At 49.4% G+C, this 26,619-nt stretch overlaps 3 protein-coding genes across 8 annotated transcripts in view; 1 reads left to right on the top strand and 2 right to left on the bottom strand.

Moving 5' to 3' along the window:
* Nucleotides 1-1,370: 1,370 nt before the first annotated feature.
* LOC117900947 (transmembrane protein KIAA1109 homolog) lies at nt 1,371-26,494 on the bottom strand. 4 transcript variants are annotated; one of them, XM_034811515.1, is made up of 23 exons: nt 25,860-26,494; nt 22,417-22,696; nt 19,218-22,356; nt 18,959-19,162; nt 18,343-18,898; nt 18,002-18,279; nt 17,802-17,925; nt 16,988-17,086; nt 16,020-16,600; nt 13,540-13,876; nt 12,260-13,480; nt 12,034-12,198; nt 11,719-11,971; nt 10,408-10,519; nt 10,174-10,289; nt 9,328-10,113; nt 8,402-9,260; nt 7,720-8,341; nt 6,731-7,660; nt 2,950-6,670; nt 2,683-2,883; nt 2,487-2,617; nt 1,371-2,419 (listed from the first exon to the last, which is right to left on the bottom strand). In XM_034811515.1, the coding sequence occupies exons 1-23, from the start codon at nt 25,971-25,973 to the stop codon at nt 1,658-1,660; spliced, it is 15,591 nt and encodes a 5,196-aa protein (XP_034667406.1). In that variant the 5' UTR covers nt 25,974-26,494; the 3' UTR covers nt 1,371-1,657. The 4 variants fall into 4 exon arrangements, with proteins under 4 accessions (XP_034667406.1, XP_034667407.1, XP_034667408.1 ...); XM_034811516.1 differs by having other exon boundaries at nt 11,770-11,971; XM_034811517.1 differs by lacking the exon at nt 16,988-17,086 and having other exon boundaries at nt 25,860-26,493.
* Nucleotides 9,974-26,619, bottom strand: part of LOC117900953 (very-long-chain (3R)-3-hydroxyacyl-CoA dehydratase hpo-8) — a 33,115-nt gene continuing 16,469 nt past the window's right edge. Inside the window, exon 3 of the mRNA XM_034811527.1 lies at nt 9,974-10,000. Within this exon, the coding sequence (XP_034667418.1) occupies nt 9,999-10,000 (2 nt within the window). The 3' untranslated portion in view covers nt 9,974-9,998. The remainder of the gene's footprint in view (nt 10,001-26,619) is intronic.
* LOC117900949 lies at nt 14,194-15,928 on the top strand. Of its 3 annotated transcripts, none has more exons than XR_004649302.1 (5): nt 14,194-14,328; nt 14,392-14,557; nt 14,604-15,343; nt 15,435-15,645; nt 15,702-15,830. XR_004649302.1 is itself a non-coding variant. In XM_034811521.1 (5 exons), the coding sequence occupies exons 1-5, from the start codon at nt 14,257-14,259 to the stop codon at nt 15,825-15,827; spliced, it is 1,344 nt and encodes a 447-aa protein (XP_034667412.1). In that variant the 5' UTR covers nt 14,197-14,256; the 3' UTR covers nt 15,828-15,928. The 3 variants fall into 3 exon arrangements, 2 of the variants coding, with proteins under 2 accessions (XP_034667412.1, XP_034667413.1); XM_034811521.1 differs by having other exon boundaries at nt 14,197-14,328; nt 14,604-15,372; nt 15,702-15,928; XM_034811522.1 differs by having other exon boundaries at nt 14,198-14,328; nt 14,619-15,372; nt 15,702-15,928.

Genomic DNA, 26,619 nt, shown 5'->3' with positions numbered 1-26,619 from the left:
TCTGATCCCAATTCGGTGATCTGATAGATATGGTCATTACCTACGGAATGGCATTTTAAGTTTTCTCTTATCCTCAAAATTGTGGACACAGCAGATTTCCGTCTTTGGTAATTTTGAAATACACTTGTAGCAGTGTGAGCATACTGAAGTTTGGATGCAAAACTTGGTTGCCCTTTTTCTTATGGTCTCGGAGACCTAGGCGCTCATAAGGACGGACAGACGGACAGTCGTACAGACGAACGGACAGACACGCATGGCTATATCGACACGGCTATTGATGCTGATCAAGAATATATGTGTGTATATACAATATGGGGCCGGAAACGATTCCTTCTGTGCGTTACATATGTACATCCACTTTTCCCCACTCCCACTTTTCCAAAGCATGAAAGAGCAACTGAAACAAGACCAACTTTATGTTCGTTCACCAAATATTTCACATATCTTTATTTTTCCTCACATAGACTCTTTGTTCTAGCGATTATTGATATGGACGCTAAAACATGACTTTGTTATCCCGTATTTCTATCCTGAGGGAAGATTGGTAAGGGGATAATAGGCGGAGGGTACGGAAGTATTAAGGCTTGGTTTAACCCGAACAAAGCGAGGAAGAGCAGCTGCAACAGTACCAACTTCATGATCGAGCGATTGATGAATGATCAATTCTGTACATACCACAACTTTAAGTAAGCTAAATGCTGCCAGAAAAAAATGTATTTTGCTTAAAGTAAAAGCAGAACGAGTAGGAACGTGTGATACGCTTAGCTTAGATACGCTTCTCTTAGAAACGCTTATATAACGCTTATGCCCCCTCCCCTAGGTACGCAGAGTGTGGAATGAGAGAATGTGCAAACAATAAAAAAGCTGCTGGACGGGGTGGGGGTAGCCACTGCAAATTAATTTCTTCATTCTGGCTATAATAATGATCCGATCTGATCCCAATTCGGTAATCTAATAGATGTGGTCATTCCCTATGGAATGGCATTTTTAGTTTCCTCTTATCCTAAAAATTGTGGACACAGCAGACTTGGGTTTTGCTTCAAAATATATCCTTTCAGATAACGAATTGGCATTCTCAATAGGAAAACTAAGACACATCGCCCCCCTATCGTTACATAAATCACTTGGATCTGGTTGATGCATCATCCAAATAAAAACCATCAGTTTTTTGTTCGCATTGTATATTTCTGTATAATCAATTAGAGCTACTTATAGTTTAAACACAATTGCTTTGCTCATTGTTGCATGATATATGTATCTGTATGTATTTATGTACGAGTATCTATGTAGGTAAATCCTAAAAACAACAAAAAGCCTGTAATGATAATTACAAAGCGCAAAGATTGAGCAAATTACACAAAGCACTTGACTTTACACATCTATAAAATGATTATATTAGTACGCTTAAAAAAAAGAGAGTTGGGGAAACGAGAGCAAACCATTTACAATACAAGGAAGGATATACATGTGTAGGAAGTAGTAGAAGAAGCTGCCTTATTGGCTTAATAATACCGCGAGGAGAGAGCATGCAAGCAGGCCACGAGACGAGGGGACATAATAATAAATTACATACATTACATCTATACATTGCTACTTAAACTTAAACGAACGAACGACTTGGATAATTGTCAATTGTCATATATAGATGCCATGGATGCTAGTTCGTTGATGGTCGATGATTTTGCTGCTGCTTGCCATTGGCACTGCCGCTGCCGCTGGCGCTACCATTGTCACGGTCCCGGTCGCGGTCCCGTTCCCGATCCCTCTCCACCTTGTTCTCTCGCACCATCAGCAGCAGCTGAAGCATCATGAGTGCTTGCACCTTGTCCAGGGGGTCCATGAAGCCGCGCTGCAACCATTTGGGTATGGTGGTGCGGGCGTGACTGAAGCCCAGCTTGTTCAGTATGTAGTCGACGCCGTAGGGCTCGATGGACTTGCCCGCCCAGGAGAGCAGGCGAACTGTTGGCTCCAGATGCCATGTCTGACATTCAAAGTGCCGCCAGTCACGCACAAACGATTCGAGATCAAAGCTCGGCGGTGATGCCTCCAAGCCACCAGCTGCTGCTGCATTTGCCTGCTGCTGCTGTGGCTGCTGTGTGCCTCCTCCATCTTTGACATCGTTTGTAGCTCCTGTCGCTGTCGTTGTTGTGGTCGTCGTCGATGATGCTGCTGCTGTTGCTGCGGCTGCGGCCGTTTTCGCCGTCGCTGACACATTGGTCGTTGAGTTCGCTAGGTTCGTGTGGCTGCCCTGCAGTGGCTCCAGGCTGCTCTTGCTGGCGCTCATTTGCTTGCCCTGGGCAGTTAGGTTCGTATTGGAATTACTACGCTTCTCTTTGAGTATCTCCTCCGTCAGATATGGCTTCAGGTTGGTCTTCTGCGAAAGATTGGGCGAGGCAGCTCGCGCCGATTGAGCTCCAATCTGGCAAGGAAATGAAAATTAATAAAATGCTACAACCAGAGAATGTGTTGCCTTAGGAAAGACTTACCACCTTCTCTTTTTCCGTCACATAGGAGGTGACGAGATCGTGCAGAAAGAAGAAGGCATCCGCATCGACAGTCACAAAGATGTGATCATCGAACTCGGTGATGAAGCTGCACAAAACCTCGGGCTTCGTTTCTGTAAGAAAGGATCGTGTTTCCAGTTAGCATTTGCCTTTAGAATATGGATGAATGTTTGCTTACCACTTGGCTCTGGTGTGGTTGGTCCCTGTTTGTGCTCAGTCTTGAAGTGCAGCTGCAGGCTGGGCAATGCAAAGATAACCTCACGATTGTGATTGTGTTCCTGTGCCTTGGCGGTGCTGGTGCTGCCAGAGGCACGCGTTCGCTCAATCGAATTGGATGCTATCTCCCGCTCGCACTCCATAATAGGGAAGCGATCCACAGCTACGAAGGGAAGATAAAAGTTAATCAATCATCAATAAGGGATACACTCTAGGGGCAGGCACTCACCATCAATCTCACTGTTGGCAAACGCATAGTGGAACCACTCGTTGAGCGTCTTGAACTGTGGCGGGAAGATAATGTTGCGCGTAATGCGACTGACAATGGCCATCGAGTGATTCTGCTGCTGCTGCACCTCGGTGCTCTGGCCCAGGCAGGAGGTGAGTGTTTGCGTGACCAGCACCTCATGGGAGCCCGACTCCTCCATCTGTCGCGCTTCAGTGGCAAAGTTAATCGAGGGCGATCTCAGGCTGAACAGCGCCCATGACTTGGACTTGAAGTTGATGCCATGGAAGCAGGCCAACGAGATGTTCTGCCCACGCAGCTCCACTGTGCCGCCCAAGACGTTGCCATGACGGGGCAAACGTGTGACCAGGGAGGGCACAACGAGACCAACAGCCTGCGCCAGGGGTTTCTGCCAGTGGCGGTGGTGTCGGGCATCCGTGTTGTCACCAATCATGCCCGTGGGCACGCCCTGTGGCGCCGCCAGCTCTCCGTTGGGCTTCTTCTTGAACTGCTGCCGACGCTTGATGCTGGCCGTGCGATCCTGCAGGCGCGGCTCAAGGCTGGAGAACACCCGCTTCGAGGACTTGAATTGCTGTGTGAAGAATTCCTCCAGCTTGAAGTACATCTTCAACATATCCGCCGTAGTCGACTTGGAGATCATAATCTGCAGCTGATCCCAGCTGAGATCGCCATGGATAAAGATCAACGCACGCGGCTGATCCTTGCCATGAGCGGGCGCTGCTGCTGCCTGGGAGGCGGTGCGCCACTCGTCCTTCATGGCCGCGGAGAAGCTGCTGATGCGCGTCATCAGCACCGAGGTGGCCATGTAGTCCAGTCGCAACTCCAGGGCCATGAAGCTCAGTCCCAGCGTATGGTAGGGCTCCATGCCAGCCTCCTCCTTGATGTGGAATCGCTTGTTGATCTTGTTCACCTCAAAGCTACCGCCCACAATGCCACCCTTGGCATCCAGCGCGGATCCCCCGAGGTAGATGCCCGCGTACATGTTCTTGTAGCCGGTGCTGCCAATGGACAGGCGTCCATCCGACTGGAAGTCCTTTGTTAGCCACACCACATTGCCGCACACATTACCGATGTTCATTTGGACATTCAGCTTCGTGAAGTTCACGGCAAACAGCACGAGCGTCTCCCAGGATGTGATTTGGTTCTTCTCGGAGGGTGGCGTGCCCGAAGACTCGGCACTGGACGATTTCCCCAGATTCTTGAGCTTGCGCACAGCTCCAAAGTGTCCCAACTGCTGCTGCTGCTGTGTCGGCTGTGCCTCAAAGTCGAGACGCATCTTATCCTTCGCCCGCCCTGCATCCTCGCTGGGGGTTGGCGTTGCCGGGGCACAGCCTGTGGGTGTCTCCGCACCACCTGCGCTCGCCTGCTGCTGCTGTTGCTGCTGCTGCTGGTGGACACTGAGATCGCCCAGGAAGAGGCGTCGCACAATGCGTCGCCTGTACCATGCCTTGGGAAAGGCCAGGATCTCCGTCAGCCGTCGCATGTCATACTTGAAGCTGGCACTGCCAATGTCCACGATGGTGGAGAAGCGAATGACAGCGCGCGAGTGGTCGAGGCCTCGCTTGGAGCTGGGCAACGGCTCGATGTAGACCTTGCGGCAGCGCGTGATATGAAACTTGACAAACTCCACATTGATGCTGAGCGAATCCTTGCGCTCGCTGTCGCTCAAGGGCGAGAACTGTGTCTCCTTGGAGGTCTTCTTGCCGCCATACGGATGGAAGATGAACACATTGAAGTCGGCCAGACACCCGGTGACACTCAGTCCTCCCGTTGGCAGTGGCTCTGGGTGCGTGTGGTTGCTGGAGTGGTTGCCGGAGCTGTTCTCCTCCTCGCTGCTGCGCTTCGAGCTGAACACAATGTCCAGGCTGGGCAGTTGCAGCATGCACTCCACGCGGGACACAGGCAGGCAGCTGAAGCGGAACGTCGACGGTTGCATGTGGAAGTAGACGATGACATCCACAGGGAATGAGGCATAAGTCACATAATTGGCGGGCAGAATGTCCAAATTAACAGCCGCATTCAGGTTGGGCGTCTGAGGCACACTGCTGGCCTGCCGCGCGGGTATCGGCTCCAGTGTCTGCTCCAGGAACTCGAGAATATGCGGCGAGATGATGGTCTCCTCGGGTATGCTCTGCAGGGTCATCCAGGCGCAGAGTGTGGCTCGCTTGCTGCCTATCCGTCGGGGTCCGTGCGGTGTGGCTGCTATCGATGGATCCGGCTGATGATTCACCTGCTCCGCCAGCGTCTTGGACTGATAGTGCAGCTTCACGTCCAGCCCGGGTATGTGGAAGATGGTGAGATCCGCCAGCAGGGCATTGGCATTGTAGCGCAGCTTGCTCTTGTCACGCTGTCTACGCGATGGCGTGGGACTGCCCCAATCGTTGCCAATGCTGCGCTCCCTCTTGTGCGACTTGACGCTCGAGGCAGCCGCACCAGCAGCTCCGGCAGCACCTGCCGCCGCATAGCCCTGCCCCTGGCGCTCCTCTCCCGTGTCTTTGGTGTGCAGCACACATTTGCCAGAGTTCACCAGCACCTTGACGTCCAGCTCAAAGTCAATGTTCGGCTCGGCCTGCTTCTGGGCATGTCCGTGCTTGCGTCGCATCTCCACGGATATGCCATCCACATCCATCTCGCTGGGCGTGCAGTCGCCGCGCCAATCCAACTCGTTGTCCCCCGTCTCCGTGTCCGTGTCCGCATTGGGCAGCGATGTCTGGCGCATGGCCTCTGTGAAGGTTACCCTACCCAAAGCATTGACAATGCCGACTCCTGCTACTCCTCCACCGCCGGCAGTCTTGAGGGAAGCGCTGCGCGAGTGACAGGAAGCGGGAGTGCTCTGCAGGCTAGAGATCTCATCGTTGGAGGCAATGGTGTCCAGTCTGCGGCCCGCATAACTGTGGCTGCCATTCTCCAGCGATGGAGGCACTCCGCCTACTCCGGGCAGTCCCACTCCCCCGCCAATATACGAATGCGAGCGACTGTAGTTCTTGAGGGATCGCCGCAGCGAGGGTCGCTTCCACTTCTGGATCATGTCGCGCCGGAAGTACTTGTAGCAGATGGCCTGCAGCTCCTGCAGCCTCCGCTCTTCATGCGCCACCGTATTGTGGGATGCGCCCAGCGTTCTCAGATCATTAATGATCTTCAGCTGCTCGGCCATTTCCTTCTCCATCATGAACGAACGTTTCTTCGAGTCGATGGTGGGATCGAAGACGAAAGCGGGCAGATTGTCGAACTCTCCGCGGCGCCGCACATAAGTGTCACGGCAGCTCTGATCACCCTCATCGCTGTCCGGCGACTCCATCTGCGTGTCCTCCTCCTCGAAGCCCGTCAGCATCGTCAGCGTGTGCCCCAACGAGCTCAACTGCTTGCCAATGTTGACGTCCAGATGGATATCCACGCCCTCCATCTGCCACTTGACATTCAGCAGCCACTTGGCATTCTCGCCCTTTTTCGCGGCGGTGGTGCGTGAGCAGACCTCGAAGGTGCCCTCAGACACCACGCACACATTCATTATGGGCTCGCCGCTGGTGGGCTTCCAGTCATCCAGATTTGTCTCGAAATCATCTGCAAATCGAAGGCACAGACCCTGGAACTTGCCCTTGGACACCAGTGCGCCCGAATTGCAGGCCGAAATAATGGTATTCTCCAGCGTGATGACAACAGCTCCCTTGGCATCGAAATCCTGATACGAACGGGAGCCAAAGGACTACAAAGAGTTAAGTTAAATGAGTAAGTTCTTGTAATGAAGTGTGTAAGGTGCACCTACCACAGTATTCACTTGTTTCAGGGGCAAACATATGCCCATATCCTCGACAGTTAGCTGCAGGAAGAGTGTGGACAAGTTCGAGCCTGCTATTTGGCCAAAGGCCACACGATCAAAGACTTGCTGCTGCTGCTGTGCCGTCGCCTGGCTGTGCTCGTAGCAGAGATTGGCCCGCTTCTCGGCCCAGTATTCGTAGGCATTCTTGTAGTTCAGCCACACCAATATGGCCTTGTCCACGGCTATCGGCTGGACGTAGACCAGGGGTCGCTTCAACGTGAGCAGAATCAGCTCCTTGTCCTCGTTGAGCAGCTCATCCTGGAAGGCATTGCGCAGGCCGATGGTCGTGTGGAAGAAGGCATATTGCTGGAACTCTGGCTCCGCCTCGTCAAAGATCACATTCCTTATGATCTGCCCCAGCGACAGATTAAAGTCAATGTGCGCCTTGAAGAACAGCTTCCGATTGCTCATGTCCCCCAGATTCTTCACGCGATTCGACAGCTGCAGCTCCAGAGTGCCCGTCTCAAAGCGCACCGCCGAGGAGCAGGGCGTGGTGGCCGTCAACTGAATCCTCTTCATCGAAATGTTAATGGAGAAGAGAATCCGCTTCAGCGTAGATTCCTGCACGCTGGAACTGTCGCCACTCTCCTCGGTCCACAACGGCACGGGCTTCTCCCCGCCGTACACCTTCTGCAGCACCTCGTTGATCTCGCGCATGAAAACCTTCTGCACAAACACCAAATGGTTCAGCAGATCTGTGGTCAGGCAGCGCTCGAACTCGCCAATCTCCGCACTGGCATTCACATAGCCACCCTGTCGCAGCACAATTCCCTCAATGCTCTCCGTCTGCTCCTGGCGATTGTCTGGAATGTACTCGGCCAACACGTGTACGGGCGGCAGGCCAATGCAAGCCTCCGATGGCAGATTCATTTCGTTCTTTAAGGAATGCAAAATAGTTATTCAAAGGAAAGATCTGAGAGCAGAGCTCCACTCACCTGAATCTTTGTGTTGAAACTCAGCGTGTGGGTGGGCAAATCAATGACAAATTTCGCCCTTTGGCCCGTGACGCCCATGGAACTGACATGATTCATTCGGTACTGAGCCTGCAGCGAGGGCAGCAGAGCTGCATTGATGGACAAACTCTGGAGGAGTATATTGAACTGCATGACCAGCGGCTGGAGCAATCCATTTTGATGCTGTGCCGCCGCTCCGCCCAACTTCGAATGGGCCATGTGAGCGGCTCTGCGAGCCGCCTGCTGCGGCTGCTGTTGTGCCCCACCGCCGCCGGAGACGGTTCGCTCTCGCATTTCGCTGGCCGCACCGGCGGCACTGCTGGCACCGCCCGAGTTACGGGCATGGAATGGAGACTCTGGCTCTTCGGCTGTAAACGAACGCAGTGTGGAGCGACCCGAATTGCGTTTTACTCTGAGCTCTTGGATGGTGGATGATAGCTGCTTGGAGCTGCGCGTCATCATGCCGTGCAGGGCCACCGGATGCTGCGGTATGTCTATGTTAACAGCACCGATCGAGAGCAGGCCGCTGTTCTTGTCCTTGCCACGCTTGGAGAGGCTCGAGTAGAGCGTCTGGCTCTTGCCAACGGTTACCTTCACGACGGTTCTGCAAGCGAAACACAAGAGTTAGCCCACAACAGTCAAGAGGAGGATTTGCTATACTTACTGCTGACTGGGAGCCACTCCTTCCAGCAGTACAATCATGGCTCGTCCCACTTGTCCGGTGAGCGAGCATTCCAGGGAGACGGGACGCGCCTTCTTACGCCACGTGGCCGTGCTGTTCAGAGTGGTGATCTCTGACTCGAGCTTGAGCCCGGAGAGGGTGGCCAGCAGTCGGGTCTTGTGAATCTTGGCCACACCAAAGACAATCAGGCGAGTTCGCTCCTGGGACGGCCCATCAATGATAAGCATCTCGCGATGCTGCGGCAATGGAGTGGGAGCACTGGCCAAATCATCTTCATCATTGACAAATGCCGACGGCTTCTTGTGCTCATTGAGGGAGCTCCTCTGGACCACCGTCTTGGTCTCTGGCATCGTGCCGTACAGCTCCAGCAGATGGTAGATGGTCTTCCAGCAGTTGGGCGTCTCCAGCAGTGGGGCCATCGAAGACATACCCTTGGTCAGAGTGTTCTGGTAGTCGCCGCTCATGCTGGTGGCACAGCCGCCGTTCAGCGAAGCCTTCGATTCGGTGGCCAGCTTGAGGATATTCTGCTCATGCAGCGACATGGTGGGACTGTCCCGCAGAGGCGACGAACTCGACTCATTGAGATTGGTGTAGCCCAGCTTGCCCTTCACCGACTTGCCAGTGGAACGCAGCTTCTGGGCAAAGCTCTGTGGACGATTCTTTGCATTTGGTGATGGTGTCAGCTGTATGATGGGCGCCAGGCCACCTGGACGCGTACGAGATGCCGGCATTGTTGGCATCGTCTCGTTGAACTTGTCGTAACGCTCATCCGAATAGCTCTCGCCATGGCCAAACCGTTCAGAGACTGAATTAAAACCTAGGATATCTGTGGGCTCCGAAGCTGCAGAAGATAAAGGAAAACTTGTAAATTAATCCAGAAATGGATCTTTCATCTAAGTAGAACTTACCCAAACTACATTCATCTTTGGTCTGACTCTTTTTGCTCAGCTCTGGATGATCGTGGAACTCATTCTGGGCATCCTTCACATTCTGATACATGTTGCAGATCTGATGGAGCAGTCGCAGCAGCGGCATATTCACCTGCTGCGAAATGAACCTCACATTGAGGCTGAAATTGATCACAGTACTCGTGTGCTTCTTCAGCTGTCGCCGCGACATGTAGATGACATTCTGTCGGGCCTGATCCACTGCCCCATCTGACATTTTCAGCACCTCCAGCTCAACGCCGACGCGCTCGCACAGGAACAGCGGAGTATCCATCATAATGGAGGCCCTGCCATTCGATTTCTTGTTCATTTTGGCCGGCTTCTGGGCTGGATTCTTCTTGTCGCCTGCCTCGCTCACGACAATGTCCACGCGTATGGAATCGAAAGTGCCGATGAGCGATAGATTAGTGCCGAAATTCTCCAGCGAAGAAATGTCTGCATTGGAGAACTTGTTGATCATTTGCTGGGGCATCACACCCAAGCAAGTGAGCAACGGTTCAAAGATCAAATGAGCATCCAACAGCTTGATCGAATCCTGCATAATGCCACTGCGCGTTTGGGTATGTCCAGGGATCTTCGGAGGAGCAGGACGAGCATGTTCTTTCTCGGCAAAGTGCTCTTTCTTCTTGTTGTCCTGCTGCTTGGCCATCCAGAAGTAAAGATCCTCCTTGTGACTCTCAGCACCCAGCCAGAATTTGTTGACCGAATTGGTTGAACTGAGAGAACCCTCCTGAAGGGCTCCATACTCTGCATAGGGAATAAGAATTTTAGCAAGGAATCCCTTGGAAAATGTTTTTGAATACATACCAAATTCTGGCACTTGCTTCTCCACCAACCCCGAGATAATGGGCAACATTTGTATGCTGGAACGAGATGAATTTCCATGTGAATAATTCGAGGCTTTGCTGTGCACTTTGTTCAGCCTAAAGCGTAGAGCGGGGATGCAGCAGGAATGCAAGGTGCGGATTAGAACAACAAATGACAAGCAATGAGAAGCAATTGTGAGTAAGCCCGAGTACTGGGTGAAAGAGTGAAACTTACCCACGACGCGGGTTATGGATATTCGGTGATGTCGAAGTCGAACGCTGAGAGGCAGCTCCATGATGGCCTGCCGCTTCATGGCTATAAGATAGTCCGCCATACTGATTGTTTTCTATGAATGTGAAGGATATAGGGAATTTGATGAGTAATAATTTGGAAAACTTTTCTAATATTTTTCTTCATTTTTGTGTTGCAAGGTTGTACAGTAAACGAAAGTGTTAAGAGAGCAACACATACATAGATCACATGTATACGATCATATAATCAGTGGACTATACAATGATTTCATACAACGAAAAAGTACCAACAGAATTAGCTGAGAGGCTTTAGGCACGGGCAGTTTCGGCTTTGAATAGCTCTTGCAGTACTTCTGGTTAATTAACTTGAATATTTTGTCAGTCAAAGCTCGAAAACATAAGGTTGCGGCGCTGCCGCTTACGTGCACATGTTTTACAGTTACTCGTACCAATGCATTGCAATGTTCCGTTTTACATTCTACTGGAGCTACTTCTTTGCACACGAACGGCGCTTGAATGAATGTATGCGTGCCGAGCCCTGCTTGAGGGTTGATCAATGACAGAGCTTTCAGCTGAGCTAAGCAGCAATGTGCACTTGCACTGATGCAGTGTTTTTGTATTTTTCGTCTGCGCTTTCAACTAAGCTTTCAACGAAGCTCTCAACTCCGCTTTCAGCTACAGTTTGCGCGTTGCTTTGCAGTTATTTCGCAATGACAATTTCTTTGCTCTGACTTCGTTTGTGAACTTTAAGCTTTTGTCTCATTTCAAAGTCTGTTTACGACAGTTTAGTTCTACGATTTGTTTTTGGGTCCACTGAGTAGTTCCGTTTAGTGTACAACGCATTTAGTTATAAATTTAGTTCTATATAGAGGATAGATAATAGCCAGAAAGGATAGAATAGAGAATAGTTTGTATTGTAGTACGAGTATAATGCAAACGCAAAAGCATCAAACAATATGAATGTGTGAACACTTAAAGCATTTAACAAAACGTATGTGTGTGTGTGTGTGTGTGCGAGAGGAGGAGTGTACAAGAAGAGAGAGGCCCCCGAAAGTGGGGGGAAAATAGTGGATAGATCAAAGCTAAACAAAGGAGAGATAGACAAAAAGGGACTATAGAACACACATTCAACAAAAACGTGCAAGAAAGAGTGGAAAGAGTGGAAATAGGAAATAGGAAAAGGAGGGATAGAGGCTGTTTAAGAGAACTATACATATATAACTAGGTTAAGAGGAAAGAGAGAGGGGAGGTAGACCAGAGAGAAAGAGAGAGAGAGCGTTAATCAAAAAAATACCAATGTGAGTTCGATGATGCTGTGTTTGCCCAAGTAATAAAGCATTCTCACTCTCTTCCGGATTCTCGCCGACGCCCGCATAGGCGCCCATTTCAACATCACCTTCGCACTCATCATTCTCCGCCTCCTCCTCGTTCTGCGGAAACGAGAATGTCACATTGATAGGCCGTGCCAGCTTGTTCTTGTACTGATGCTCGAAGAGTATCGGATTGTAAAGAGTATTCTTCCACTGGCGACTCAGCACAATGATGCCCTACAAAGGAATTGGGTTATAAAGTGGCTTGGAAAAGATGTAACCTCTTGAGGGCAGCTCACCTGTCGCAGCGTATTCAGATGTGGTACATCCCCCTGCTTGAAGATGGGCTCAATGCGTTGCACACCCTCATCCAGGACTAGTTTCTGCATAATGTAGCACAGCTGGCAGCTGGGATCTTCCTGCAGCGTCTTCGACAGCAGCGTGTAGTTGTTGGCATAGCGACTCTACAGAGGAATTGTTACAGATTGAACAGTCTCAGGAATACAAACAAAAATGTTAACTCACCTTCTTGATCTTTGGATTCCGTTGGATCTTCTCATTGTCCATGGCCTCTGCCATCAGACAGGCGGCCACTGCCGTTTGTCGCGTGTGCAACGCCTTCAGCAGCGCAACCACTTTGATGGCCAGCCGATTGCTGGGATTCATCCACGCGGTGATGGCTGGCGAGGCAGTGCTAAGCAGATTCCAGTCGAGACGCGTCAGATCGATCTTTCGGGTGATGGGCACACAGGGCGGTGCTGCAAAGTTTAACCACACGGCCTTCAGTTCGATCACACAAGAGGAGGTTTTGTCGGTTTCCTTGACATTGGAGAGCACCTTGTCGTAGGCATCCTTGGAATTGCTGCCACCGGCTGCCCCGCTCTTCGGAGCTCCTTGATTGCCTGTCGCCGTGGGTCCCTTTTCCACATCCTCGTCTGGCGGTTTGGGTGTGGATTTCCTCTGGTCAGCCCCAGAGGTGGAGCTCTCGCTCACTATGACGCTGTCCAGGGCGTGGTGGAACTTCTCCTTGGGTGTCTTTGGTGTTGGTGGCTTTTTGGTGATCATGCGCCAGGCGGCCTCCGCCTTGGATGTGGCACCAGCATCTGAGGAAGGTGCTGCTGCTCCTCCCTCGTTGCCTGCCCCACCCTGACCCACAAGATCGTTGAGGTTGAAGCCACCGCTGGCGGACACACCCTCGCCTCCTGCACCCGCCATCTCGGCCAGCTCTTCCTTGCTGTTCTCGGACTTTTCAAAGTGCGAGCGCTTCACGATTTTCACGCCGACGCCCTCCAGGCCGCACTCGAACATGATGTAGCCGATGCTCTCGATGCCCGTGCTCTCCGGCATCTTCAGGCACTCGAAGAGCACCTTGCTCTTGTGCTCCGGAATGGCAGTGACAATAATGGGTGAGTCCTGGGCACAGGACTGTCCCTCCGTCTTCAGGCGTCGCAGCTGTGCATGCGCCCGTCCAATGTCCAAAGTGATGACGAGCTCCTCAAGCTGCTTCTCCGATGTCTCTATGAGAATGGGCTCCCCCTGCACATTGTCCGGCCGCGTCTGTGAGGAAAGATGCGCCAGCAGGGCACGCGTTCCCTTCATAATGCCACCCTTCTTGTGGCTGTTGCCCGACTGCACTGTCTGCTGGATGTACACGTTGTGCATGGAGGCACGCGTCGTTTTGCCCAAATGGAACTTGGTGGAGATTCCCTCCATGTAGAAGGTCAGCAGCGATACGCAGCTGAGATCCTGCCAAGCAAACGGACAACGTTAATTATGTTTTTGATTAGAGATCGCAAAACTCTTACCTGAACATTGTCCAGTGCTGCCACGGATATCACTTCCTCCACAATGGAGGACTGCAGCATCGTGATGCTGACTTTTGGCAGCACAATCAGCCCCTGCGTCTTGGTCGAAATGCTCTCCTCGTACACATCGCTGAGGAACGAGTCTCCGGGCCCCTGCAGATGTCGCTCTGTGGTGGATCGCTTCGAGTTGGAGTGCACCTGCGACCAGTAGCTGAGGCTCTGGTCTCTCTTCAGTATATTGTCGTTGTTCACTTTGGCAATGCACGACGTGTGAATGAAGTTAACGACCGAGAGCAGGTGCATTGACTGTATGGTGGGTATGGCAGCCTCAACCATTCTGGAAAGGGATAAAGAAACATTTTAATAGGTAATCATTGCTAAGTTGCGAAATAATAAGTAAATAATTCTCTCTGCACTGCCCACTGCAGCGAAATTTTGTTACAAATTCTAACATTTGACAGCATTTGAAGCTGAATCCTTCTTTCCTTCTTTATGTCTTCTAATTGGGCTAGCAGCAGTATCAGCGCTGTATCTCAAGCGCCTTGAATCCATCTATAACAAGTCTCGTACATAGTACAGAACACTACAAAAAACTGTACATACAAATATTCAACTAAACTAAAATCGAACTCCAACAGCAACAGTTTCAATGCCACCCAAATAAAATCCGTAGTTGGCTTTGCAATTATTCACAAGATAAAATTTAGGTTTGATAAAATGAAAATGCTTTTAACGCAGCTTTGTTTACTATATTCGATAGTCCCTTTATTACTACACGCGTATCCCCTGGTGAGTATCCATTCTACCTTTACAGGGATTCCACCTCAAACTAATTCATTGACTCAAACACAGGCACAACATGCAGATCCACACAATTATCCTGATCTAACAGCTGGCCTAAGCGATGGCGAGGTTCGCTCGGCCCTGGATGGTCTATCCCTGGAAGATCTGACCAGGCTGGACAGGCTGTTGGATGAGCACAGCAATCACGGTGATGATGCCAACTCGGACTCGAACGGTGAGTGTTTGTAGTTGAGAATACGATTTTATGACCAGTTGGAGAGGATTTTCAAAGCAAGCAAGTCAAAGAAACCAGTTGAGGCAAGCTAAGGGCACGGATGAGCAGGTCTTTGAGGATCTGCTGGCCTCGGATGACCAACTCAACGATAACTGCAAGGACGAGGATGATGTTGAGGAGAAGAAACCCAAAAATCTGTGCACCAAGCGGCCGCATTCCCAAATTTCCACACGAATCTTACCGAAAACTGCGGGAACCACCTGTGATCCTCCCGATACAACTTCAGAGTGTACCAAGAAGAAAATTTCCAAGAACAAGCCAGACGACGACCACATGGATCCCCCCGTCGACCTATCCAAGTGCCAGAAGAAAAAGAAAAACAAGAGCAAGCCCAAGCCGACAGTCAAGAGCGATGAAGACTGCAACGCCGACGACTTTGAGTGCCTGGAGAGATTCCGCGCAAGAGAATCCACCAAAATGTGGAAGCAGTCACCACTCGATTACGATGAGGAGAAGGCCGATGACTCTTCGGTTTACGTTCCACCCAAGGAGCTGGCTGGCATTGAGCAACTAGATGAGGGTAGTTTCAGGCCCTTTTTGGATGAAGAATTCAAGGAAGATCAGGTCGAGCAGCGCGAAGGGAAGCTACTTGCTGAGGATGGGGAGGAAACTCCCTTGGATCACACAGAAACCTACGAACGCCATCATCTCTCGCGAATGGCACATCGAAGGCGAAATAAAGCCAAAGCACATAAGGAGAAGCCGCTACCATACAATGCCATTAATGTGAGACCACAGCTTAGTGCTGTCGACAGGTTGGCAGCATAATTACTTCCGCTCGACACGCTTTTCTTTTCCATTACACAATTTTTTGCAGTTTTCTTGCCAGCAACGAGCGCGAACCGACGCGTTACCTTATCCAGATGGAGAACGGCAACATCGAGAGCCCGATCGGTCTTGGCGAGCATCACAGCCAGAGCGAAAATACACAGAAAATGGGCGGTGCCAGCCAGGGACAGATTCCCAATGAATATTTCGATTTCAGTCGAACGAAGCGAGAGAACAAGCGAACGGACGATGCCCCAGACGTGAGTTTTTATCAATTATATTCCCTACTTTATCTGAGTATTGATCCACTCTTTAGAACTCTAAGGAGACCTATATGAAAAAGCTAATGGACTCCTTCCCACGCGATCAGGACGGTCCGAGTAATGACGATATGGCTGCACTACAGGAATCGGTTTCCCCACATTTGCGCGTGAAGCGCTGAGTTTTTGTTGTTGTTGTTAAAACGTGAAGCGTAATTGTTTTTATCAGAATAACTAAATAAATGTAATTATATTTTTTAGCCCACGAATTGATAAGGCAGAAGGTTTGATACTCATAAAGCGTTTGCCTGTACGATTAATGAACCAAATGATTGATAAATGATTTATGTGTATAACATTTTTCATATACGAACCTTTGTAGTCCCTCCAGCAGAAGCGGCGTGAGGAAGACATTTAGTTGGCCCTTCAGCCTGGCCACCACAGATGTGCAGGCAGCTCCTCCTTCCGCCTGGAGGCTCATAAACTCGCCATCATCGAAGCCATTTGTGGTCTTGTCCGCTTCCTCTTCCTTCAGCAAAACACTTGGATCCCAGGGATGGGACTTGGGTCCGCCCATGAATGTGGCCGAACTGTTGCTGCCCGTGGCATTCTCGTAACGTGGCACCACCTTGATCTCACGCCAGCATGAATACAAATCGAAATGGGGCAACATTTTGCTGCCAATGTAGGTTAGACCACCATCCTCGTTCTCGCTGAAGAGCGGCGTGGAGAAGACATCCGGGCCGAGGGGAAAGGAGCAGCCATTCCAATTGAAGCACTTGACTTGCGACAAATGATTCAAATAGCTGGCCATCAGCAGCGGCGAGTCAATGATGGGTCGATTAACCTGCTGATGGAGATTCACCAGAGCCACATCTTCCTGCGATGACATGGCAGAGATGAAGGAGTTCGACGACAGCGATGGCGTGCCCGACGATGAGCCACGAGAGTCCGCCTGTGAAACATTTAGTGGAGAAGAGAACGTAGAGATTAATTAAAGAGTTCGCTTTCGGTTTAGCTACAACTAAATAGGCACAAGCCAGAAAGTGGCGCAAGCACAAGAATTATGGAAAGAAAAGATGCTATAAAACTTAACTTAGAACTAGGATTAGAGATTAGATTAAAATACCAATAGAATCATGCTCTAAATACTGTCTGACAGACAGTCCATGCAACTGTCCATTCACCTGAATCGTGTGTAAATTTTGGAAAATCTAGAGATGTGAAAATCTATAAACAAATTAATGAAATTCTACAGGTACATCGAGAATTTGTGTTTCTACTTTTTAATAGGATTTTTTGTTGATTTTGTTTTTGCGGTTGGAAACTAAGAACTACTCACATCATGAACAAAATGTCGGTACTCAGGTCGTGATGAGATATTTGTTATTTGTTTTCTTATTGGTGTGGCAAGACCGTGAATGCGTCTCGCGTCTTCGTTCTGGATGAGTATTTTGTTTTTGTTTTGGTTTTATTTTTTGTTTGTTGGTTATTTAAATTGATTTATGATGAAGATCGAGGAGTTTTGAGGAGAGGAATAGAATTTAGGTGTGTTTTATAGTTACAGATTTATGGCAAGGCTACTCAATGTTTAGTTAAGAGAGAGATCATGGGTTTTAAATATTAACTTAACATTGAGAAAACGTCACTTAAGAGTTATATACCACGGTTCCACATTTGTTGTACAAAATTGTTTCGCTGTACAAATTTAACCATAAGCGGAAGGACTGAGATTCTGATATTTTTTGCAATAAAATAATTAAATTTCATCGAAATAATACAAGTTATCGATTGCCGGTAAATTAAACAAGTACAGCCAATAAATTAAACCATTCATCCACGAATATCCAATGTTCTGCTAATGGAACTGTGGTATAACATATTTATAATAATATTAATAGACAGATGATTCAGTTAGATCTTAAGTTTAAAGTTTAAACAAAGCATGCATTGGACAGAGTTTTTCAGAATCTCTTCTTAAGCAGCTTTTTTCGCCGAGTGAGAGCTTTGTGATACAGAAAGTGAGATAGATATAAACTTGGCTTCAAAAGCAGCAAAGCGAAACGCGGTTCGTGTATAAATGTGGACGTATATATTTTAATTAATGAATAAATATCCCTAGCATATGAGAAGCTTAAAAGGTTCTTTAGTTTTACCAGTTCTGTGGTGCTCTGCGGCCGCTTGGGCAGTGTTTTATTGCCATCGGGTGGGGCATGGATCTCCAGATCGCTGCGATATGTGGGTAGCGTGTGGCTGCCATTCTCGTTTTGGGCACCAATGCTGCAAACACAAAAAAGAAAGGAAGAATGATTTTATTTATACTCAAAATTCTTAAGTCATTTTCGAAATAAACAACCTCAAATCCGAAGAGAAACGCTTTCTGCCAGAGAGCACGACGGATCCGCTGTTGGCACTATTCCGCTGCTTCATGGATCCACGCTGCGACATCACATTCGATATGTCCTCCTCGGCAGAGAAGAACATCTCCGAGGGATTCTCCGATGTCAAAGAGATGGTGCGCTGCACCTCTCGCGGCAGCTGCTCGCCCAGTGCCTGACAGTGCAGCGCAATGTCGGCAATCTCAAACTCCAGTGGATGCGAATGCGGTGCCGAATGCGACATTTCATCGGGCATCTGCAGGGGAACAAATTCAAGCTTTAGTTTACTTTCTTTGAGAAGTGATGACATTGACTCTACCTCATGCTCATCATCCAGCGCCTCGCCCGTCAGGCGGGAGTCCGAGATGCTTGTCTTGGGCGGCGACACTCGCAGTCTGTTCGAATCGGAGCCGCGTCGCTTGATGTTTGTGCCTGAATCGCCTGCCGCTGCCTCATGCTGTTGCAGCTGTAGCTTCTTGGAGGGGCTGTCCAGCAGGCGGGCATAGGGCACCTCCACGGAGGTCTGACGCGTGCAGGGATACCGCTTGCTGCGCCTCTCCAGTGTGTTGGGTGACCCAATGCTCTCCCTTGACTTATGGCGGCTGCTCAGCTCTGGTTTCTCCACAGCGGCATTGGCACTGCCGCCGATCTTGAACTTTGTGCCGTCTGGCAGGGAGCAGTGCTCCGATTTCTTGAGACTGCCGCCATTACGCAAATCCCCACCAGCGGGCCTATACAGCCGACCCTTGCCGTTGAAGTCGGCCGCATCGTAGAGTGAGACACAGTTCAGGCTATAGGGTGGCGTGTGGAATACAAGTTGTCCTTGATGGAGTATGCTCTCGCCGAAGCCAAAGTCCTTGTTGTTATTGATGATGCTGTTGGGGCAAAAAGAATCATTTCTGTCTCATTTTTTCCATATTTTCAGGCACACTCACAAGTAACGCGCAATATTGTAGTTATCAAGGACATCTTGTGCTGTAGGCTTGAAGAACTTCTGGCCATTCCGATTGCTGCCAAAGAAAACGCAGCCTCCGATGCAGCCACAGCGTGAGATCTCTGTGCTGGAGGACAGTGCACTGCCATTGTTGGACCACAAGAACCACAAACGCTTGAATTTGGCATCGTGTTCGCGCAGGAAACTAAACGGAAGAGAGGCTTAAAAAGAAGACCAATTAATGCACATTTTCTACCCACTTGTGCTGCACCAGATGCAGTTCGTGATCGGGTATGGGCAGAGCCGATGCTCCCTCCAGCAGTATGGGTCCCAACGAGGTGCAGCCCACTTCCACCCAGTTCTCGGACAGATCAACCGTCTCTGGGGTGCGCTTGGCCTGCGGCTCCGAGAAGCTATCCCGCAGCCGCCGTGTGGCTTCATCTCGCGAATCGCGACGAGAAAACGAATTGGAGCTCCTTTTACCGCCAGCCTTTGCGTGCGGCGGCGCATGATCCTGAGATTTTAGCGAGTCCTGATCGGCGCGACGCAGCTTGCCCGAGCGATTGCTGCCCGTTGTGTTGGTGTTGTACGATGGCGTGGTGGCATGCAGCATGAACAAGCGCAGCAGAATGGAGGGCAGCAGACCAGAGATGCCCGACTTGACCCGCTGTCCGTGCAGATTGCAGTTGGCAAGGCGAATGGGCGATATCCAGGCATGCAGTGCCGTGCCGCTCTCTATCAGATAGACATCGACGGCATCCACCGACACGCGCGTCATCTTGTACTTGATGTCCTCCGAGGAGGGGCACTTGTACTTCTTCTCCTCTTTGGTCTGGGGACACAGATTGCTCGGCACTCCGTGATGGCAATTCCGCACCGTTTTCGGCGACTTGAGGCAGTTCTCGGGATCGATGGCGAGCAAAATGAGCGTCTCCAGTCCCGTCACAACATTCACGAGCTGCGGCAGCGTTAGCTTACCCGTGAGCTTGCCCAGCTGCACTTCGACCAGCCAAGAATATTCGAGTGTGTCCTCATCCAGTGCGCATCCCTCGTTGCTGAACATCGCATGGCCACGCACCTGAACGGCCGAGAGCAACAGGTGTCCCTGATTGATGTGCTGCTCCCGCTGCGGCCGCTGCAGGCTATCGGAGGCCAGTAGATAGGAGGGACTGACGAGCACCTGGAGCGTGGTCTCGTGGTAGCGTTTGTTCATCTCGAAGCCGAATCGCTCGATCAGCACCACCGGACAGGGGGGATCGTCCTCGTTGCAGTTCTTCATCACATGCGCCTGAATGTCGTGTATAATGACGGAGACCATCACCTCCAGCGGCCGATAGAGACGCGGATCGAAGGGTTTGCGCTTCTCCTCGGGCACCTGCACCTCCGAGATGGACTTGTTAGCCAGCTCCTTCTCTTTGGCCAGCAGCTGATCCTTGGGATTGAGTGCTGGTGGCTCCTTGAGATTCACATTCGACTGCTCCATGTCCGTGAAGCTCTGATCCTCCCCGAAAATGTTCTCCTTCAGGCTGATAAAATTCCGCAGCACATTCCCGTAGGCCATCAGCACAGAGCTGCCGATCTCCAGCTCCACGGTGACATGATCCGCCGCCAGGGTGCCCGGATCGAATTTACTAAACTGCTCCGGTGGCTGCTGCCAGCTGCTGACTGGCGACTTTCGCACCTTGGGTATGCGCATGGGACTGAGGAGTATCTCCTCCTTCTCGGGCGTCGTGATGTCCGCCTGTGGATCGGGGCCCAGCGGCGGCACCGGATGATACACATACTGAATGGACAGCGCCAGAATGGGCACCGCCCAGCAGTCGATCCAACCAGCGGAGCGCTGACAAATCTTGCGCCACTTTTTCGTATAGAGCTCCGGCCGGCGGCAGAGCTTACCCTCGCGGGTCAACAGTCTTGCATTCTCGTCTATGGCTAAAACTATGGGACGCACCGAGGACACCTCGGGCACGTACATACTGAGGTCGAGGCCCTCGCCGTGGATCCAGAACTTCAGCGTCACCGTCTTGGGCAGGAAATCGTCAAAAGGCAGAGCGAAGCTCATCTCAAAGACATCGCCGCAGAAGGCCAAATGGTTGTTCTCCTGATTGGCACTGCTGCAGTCGATCCAATTGTACTCGTTGCACAGCATCAGAATCTCGAACTCGTGCAGGCGGATATTGAAATTGCACGTGTAGGGCACAAAGCTGAGGATATCCGGCCGGGCCTTGTTCGCCCAGTCCTCGATGAGGTCCTGGAAAAAGCACTTGTGCTTGTACACAATAAAAGCGCTCGTCTTGCACCCGGCCAGGGACACGCTCCAGTCCTGTGGGGCATTCCATTTGGTGGGATAATGGATGCGCACCTTGTACTCCAGGGACTCAAACTCCGCGAGACTGCGGTACTGCAGCGAGGTGGTGGCCTCCACATGGAAGAGCTGTCCCTGGATCTTGGATGTATAACCGTCGGGCAGCGTGATCCAGGGTATTGTCACCTCCACATAGGAGGCCGGTCCCACAGTGATGTGCATGGCATTCGTCTCCTTTTCCTTCGAGAAGAGTATGTCAATGGTGGCCTCGTTGAGGACACACAGCGTCACATCGAACGACTGATAGCTGCGCAGCTCGCCCGGCTGCGGTGTGGGTGTGACCTCTCCCTCCTTCCAATCGGATGGATAAAAGTACTTGTACAGATGATCCCGCTGTCGATCGGCCCAGGGGCCGTAGCTGAAGTCCGTGCCCTTCAGGCAGTGTGCATTGATGCCCCAAACAGGGGGCGAGGGCTCCGACTCATCGCCATTGGGCAGCACAATTTGCACGGGCTGTTCGGGCACAACGCCCGGCTCGTCCATGTAGAAATAGAGATCCATTTGGTTGGACATCATCACCACAAAGCCCTCGCCCATGTAACGCGGCGGTTCGTCAATCAATCCCGTGTACTTGGGACTCGGACAGAAGAGCACCTTGGCATTCTCCACCTTGGCCTTGACGAAATGCATGAAATGATCCAGAGGACACACCGCCGGCTTGGTGCTGTACGTGCAGTGCGCCTCCTCCACGGATATGGACAGTGTGGTGGGCGTCAGACGATTGCCAAACACAAAGCGACCCGAGCAGATATCGATCTTGATGACCGGTATCAGATCTCGCCACGTGGTGGCCTGCATGGCCTCCGAATTCTTAACACTGTTCACCCGCTGACTCTGACGCGCGTTCTCCAGGTTCATGTTGTGCTCCTTCAGCTTATTCCGCTCCTCGTTGCTCAGCAGATCCGTGGGTATCAGCAGCGACGGCTCCAGCCCAAAGGTCTTCTCCAGCTTATCGTACAGATCCGATCGATTGTAGATATGCAGCTCGTAGCCATTCAACTGTACGGACAAACGCGTATCCGAATGCGAAAGATCTGTGGGGGAAAGTGGAGACATTTTAGATAGAATTCCTTTGGCTTGAATTATTCGCTTACCCTCGGACACATCCTTGGGCACATAGGAGCGCCACCAGCGGAATATAAAGTATCCATCCTGCGCCCGCACCGTGTAGTCGTATGTGATGTACACAAAGTCCCGGAACATGATCTTCCCCGCCAGCGGATTCAGTGACACCGATCCGATCTTAAAGTATGCACCCTTGATGAACCATCGATTGGCTATCTTTGTGATGAGCATCCCGATCACACGATGGTTGTAAAACGTGATGTACGTCACCCAGGTGATGGTCGTCAGCAGCGAGCAGAGTAGCCATATCTAAAGAAAAAAGAGCAAAGGATGGATTGTGTTTATATAAATAAAGTTAAATAGATATTCCTGAAAGAATCCTGAAAGAATGCCTGAGAATTTAAGCTGTGCGACGGACGCATTATGACTCATGCGGAAGGTGAATTTTAATTATAAAAAAAAAGATAGCTACAGCGTAAACTATTGGTAGTTCCGCTTTATCGTTGCTGTTCGTAAGACCTCTAAGAACGTGAACGTAAGTAAGTCAATGGACACGTGAGAATTCGCCAAAAAACTTATTTATAAATCGTAACTCGATAAATAATAAATCGTTGAAATATTTATCTCTCCAATAGTTAAAATTTATTTAATTTCCTCTAATTAAACCCAAACATGATTGAGTCCGTGGTTGCGTTCGATTTCAAAGATAATGGGCCCGAACAGTATGAGGGGTACTGAGAATGTCATCCATGAGCCGTCACACACTTTCTGGAAGGCTGTCACTGTTACTTGAGCAACTGTGGCAATCGCATTACGAAGCGACTCCGGAAAGAATTCTGTCAATCCGTTGGGCTCGTCGTCGTGGTACTTCCGGTCGGACATTTTACTTAGATTTTTGAATTTGATTTTCCGTTTGGTAAAATAATTCTCAGTATTATGAGAAAAACAATTGAGAATTTTTGTCAGAGGTCTGTGAAAACGATTACACAAATATGTACATGAATATGATTTGAAAGTTAAAGGCAACTCTTTATGGGGAAGTTTCCAAAAACAAAATTCACCAGCTCCAAGGCAGGCTGATTCGAATCTGACTGAAGGAAAGACTCGATAACGAGTGGAACTGTGATTTTATGAATGCAGTGAATGCAGGGCTCTAGCACGCACTCTCGACGGTCTCACAGCGAGAGAGTAGGTTTCAGTTCGTTGTCGAATTGGTTCTGCAGGCAAATAAGCAATATTTGTAAAGTGTGGGAAATTTTTACTTAAATCATGACAACAGAAAATATTTCAAATACATTTGGGTCTTCGACAATCAATTATGAGGATCAGGTTAGCAAAACGTTTACAGATCTTTCAGCTCAAAGTTCACCCTCAGAGCAACACCACTGCTTTATGATTTGTACGGGGGCATCGGTGTAAATGGTGCCCGTAAATTCTTTTTCGAAGCCGTCCTTGACGATGGTGCAGCCATTGACATTCTCGTAGTTCCAGTGCTGGCCTGCAGTTCCAAAGTCTTGACAGTTTGAGAGTTCCGCAGCTGCTGGTGCATAATGAGCGCGACCCGTATGCGGGTTCACAAAGTCTACCCAGTAATTGGCCTCTGCGATGCTGTGCGCCTCTCTGATTGCCACCTCCAAAAAGGTATTGATGGCTAGGTCTACGTCGCAATTGAACTTCAGGCTGATAGTGGTGAATTCCATGGAGTCCCTGAAGCCCTGAAAGCCCTCGCAGTTGCGGTAGAAGATGGACTTCAAGTAAGAGATCAACAGCTTGGGCATCGGTTGCACCTTCAACTCAAAGTCACTGCATAGCCGCTGACCATTGTTGGACATCACAGCGTTCCCCTTTTGAAGGAGCTGCTCATCCATCAGCTCGTAGTCATGGTGAGCCGGCGCCACAAATTGTGGGAAAAAAAACAATTCGGGACACTGAAGCGACGGAAAATTGGGAACAAATTGGCCTGATTTCTCTTCATCCGACAGCTCAATATCCCGTGGATCGTCCACCACAAAGGTGGGCTCCGGTATGCTCCATTTGCTGCTGGCCAAGCGGCAAAGATTTGTCGTAGACACAGCGCGGCCCAGCACTCCCTGGCTTTGCATTGCACAGCCCACGAGGACCCTCAGTGAATTCATAATTTACAAAGATTTTAGCAAACAAACAAAAAAACGTTTAAAGAAGGAAAGAAAAGTAGAAACCAGAAATTTGGGCTCGCGCTTGAATGAAATATAAATCGGAATGAGAAGCGTTCGTTCTAATATTTGTCACTCGCTTTTGACATTAGAACTTTACGTTTTTTTTTTGCAAGTAAGGAAAATAATTTTGACGAGTTATATGTACGTGAAGTTGATGTACAATGAAGTATAAGTACATGAGCATCAGATGGGGGTACATTTTTAGAACTGAGACTGTTTCAGCTCTACATATTTCGGGGTGGGGCAGGCTGCCATTTGACAGTGCTAAGTCCAAAAGTTGGAAAAGCAAATGTGTATTACAGTAGTGAATCTGCAAAGTGTGCTAACTTCGTCATCTATTTTCTTCATCTGTAAACTATGACACTTAGCTTGCTAATTAAGTGTTTAAGAAGAGAGGCGAAGGGATTCTTTTATGGGAAACTTGTACAGCAATCCAAACGAATCTCCCCTAGAGTAACATGGATTTTAGTCAGATATCTTTAAAAGTAAGGCACTAAAAGCAATCCTCAACTAAATTCAAAAACTGCTTTATTTTGTATGCATAAATATGCATTGAGCTTATATACAAAGGCAACTACTTCGTTTTACAGTTATAGCAGAAGATCATGACGGCGGGGAATGTAGGAAATAATAATACAAATAACTGTGTACATATGTATGTACATATGTAAGTATATGCTGAATGACTTATCAGCGGTTCTGGGTCTTCTGTGTTCTGTTCAGCCAGTGGGGATAGTACGAACAGAGAGCCCTGTGGGTGTGTGTCAATGACCAAACCACAATGATTGATAAGCCCACTCGGCGGGACACAAAAGTTAGAGCTCCAACGGGCAACAGGGACTAGCCGATTGCGGCGGGGAATGGAAGTGCTGGAAAGTGCGACTCTGACGGGGTCTGGGACTATTAAACGGCAGCAATCAGTCCATTCGCCGTGCAGATAAAGCCATTCGTCGGTTGATTCATATACCCATACCATCGTGTATTAATCAGATTACATTCATATATGTATGTATATGTATATGTACATATTATTATGTTTTGAGGTGTGTGCGTGTGCACTTCGACCTAATTGAGATGTACATATGAACATGTACATATGTATGTATTGTGCCCTCCCCCTGATTCTGTGAGTGATAGTGGCACCACCTTATCCTCTTCGATAGATTGCTGAACTGCACTGAATCTTACATGGTATGGGAGCTATCAATTCTGAATCCCTTGTTCTGTTAAGACTCCCCACACATTGTATGCTTTTATGTATATTCGTAGTCACATACCATTCGCGCATCCAGATTCATGTCATTGAAGGCTACATTGTGGGTGTTGTTCCAGGTGCCGACTTCCAGAAATCCCAGCGGGAAGACGTCGTCGCTTGTTTCCTCCACTTCCATGTTGTGTGTGTGTGTGTGTGTGTGCTCGGATGGATCGAATGACGGCCTTTGTCGTTGTTGTTGTTGTGTTAATGGAATTTTGCACTTATCGCTATTGATTGCTCATCATCATTGTTGCACATTATCGACTCACACTGTACATATAAACATTTATACACAACACTATTTCATATTTGGGGGCTACTTTAGCATTAACGGTGTGCTGCAGTGCCGTGCTTTTGATTATAAATTAAATTTAATATTTCTATGGGAGCACAAATTCACAAACACACACACGAACATATACTGTTCGATTTTTCCCACTTTGTATTTGTGTTGGAGGTCGTTGTCGCAAGTGTCTCAAATTTTCCTTTGACTTTTTGGTGCGCTTTCATTGATTCAGCGGTGCTGCCATTATGTTTGGGATGTGCTTTAACTACTTAGATCACGTTTTAAACTATATTTAGTAATAAATGGCCAGCTATTTAGCGCGAAACTAACACCAAAAAATATTTGTTTTGGTTTTGTTGATGTATTTTTTTTTCCTGGACTTTTGCACGGTTGCATTTTTGGGTGTATTCTTCAGTATTTATTTTTGTTTGGTATTTGTCTTCAGTATGTAAATGTATTTAATATAACAAGCTGGTTAGGATTCTCAGCGCTAAAC

This window comes from Drosophila subobscura, chromosome U (genome assembly GCF_008121235.1).
Source record: "Drosophila subobscura isolate 14011-0131.10 chromosome U, UCBerk_Dsub_1.0, whole genome shotgun sequence".
Taxonomy (NCBI): Eukaryota; Metazoa; Arthropoda; class Insecta; order Diptera; family Drosophilidae; genus Drosophila; species Drosophila subobscura.
The sequence above is the reverse complement of the archived record's forward strand: the minus strand, read 5'-3'. Positions and strand labels throughout refer to the sequence as shown.

Coding starts and splice junctions, on each gene's coding strand:
- LOC117900949 (XM_034811521.1), top strand. CDS start 14,257: ATGAAAATGCTTTTAACGCAGCTTTGTTTACTATATTCGATAGTCCCT. Junction 14,558..14,603: donor TGCCAACTCGGACTCGAACG/GTGAGTGTTTGT, acceptor CCAGTTGGAGAG/GATTTTCAAAGCAAGCAAGT. Junction 15,646..15,701: donor GAACGGACGATGCCCCAGAC/GTGAGTTTTTAT, acceptor TCCACTCTTTAG/AACTCTAAGGAGACCTATAT.
- LOC117900947 (XM_034811515.1), bottom strand. CDS start 25,973: ATGGAAGTGGAGGAAACAAGCGACGACGTCTTCCCGCTGGGATTTCTG. Junction 18,899..18,958: donor TACAATATTGCGCGTTACTT/GTGAGTGTGCCT, acceptor TTGCCCCAACAG/CATCATCAATAACAACAAGG. Junction 10,520..11,718: donor GCATCATCGAACTCACATTG/GTATTTTTTTGA, acceptor TCACATTCATAG/AAAACAATCAGTATGGCGGA.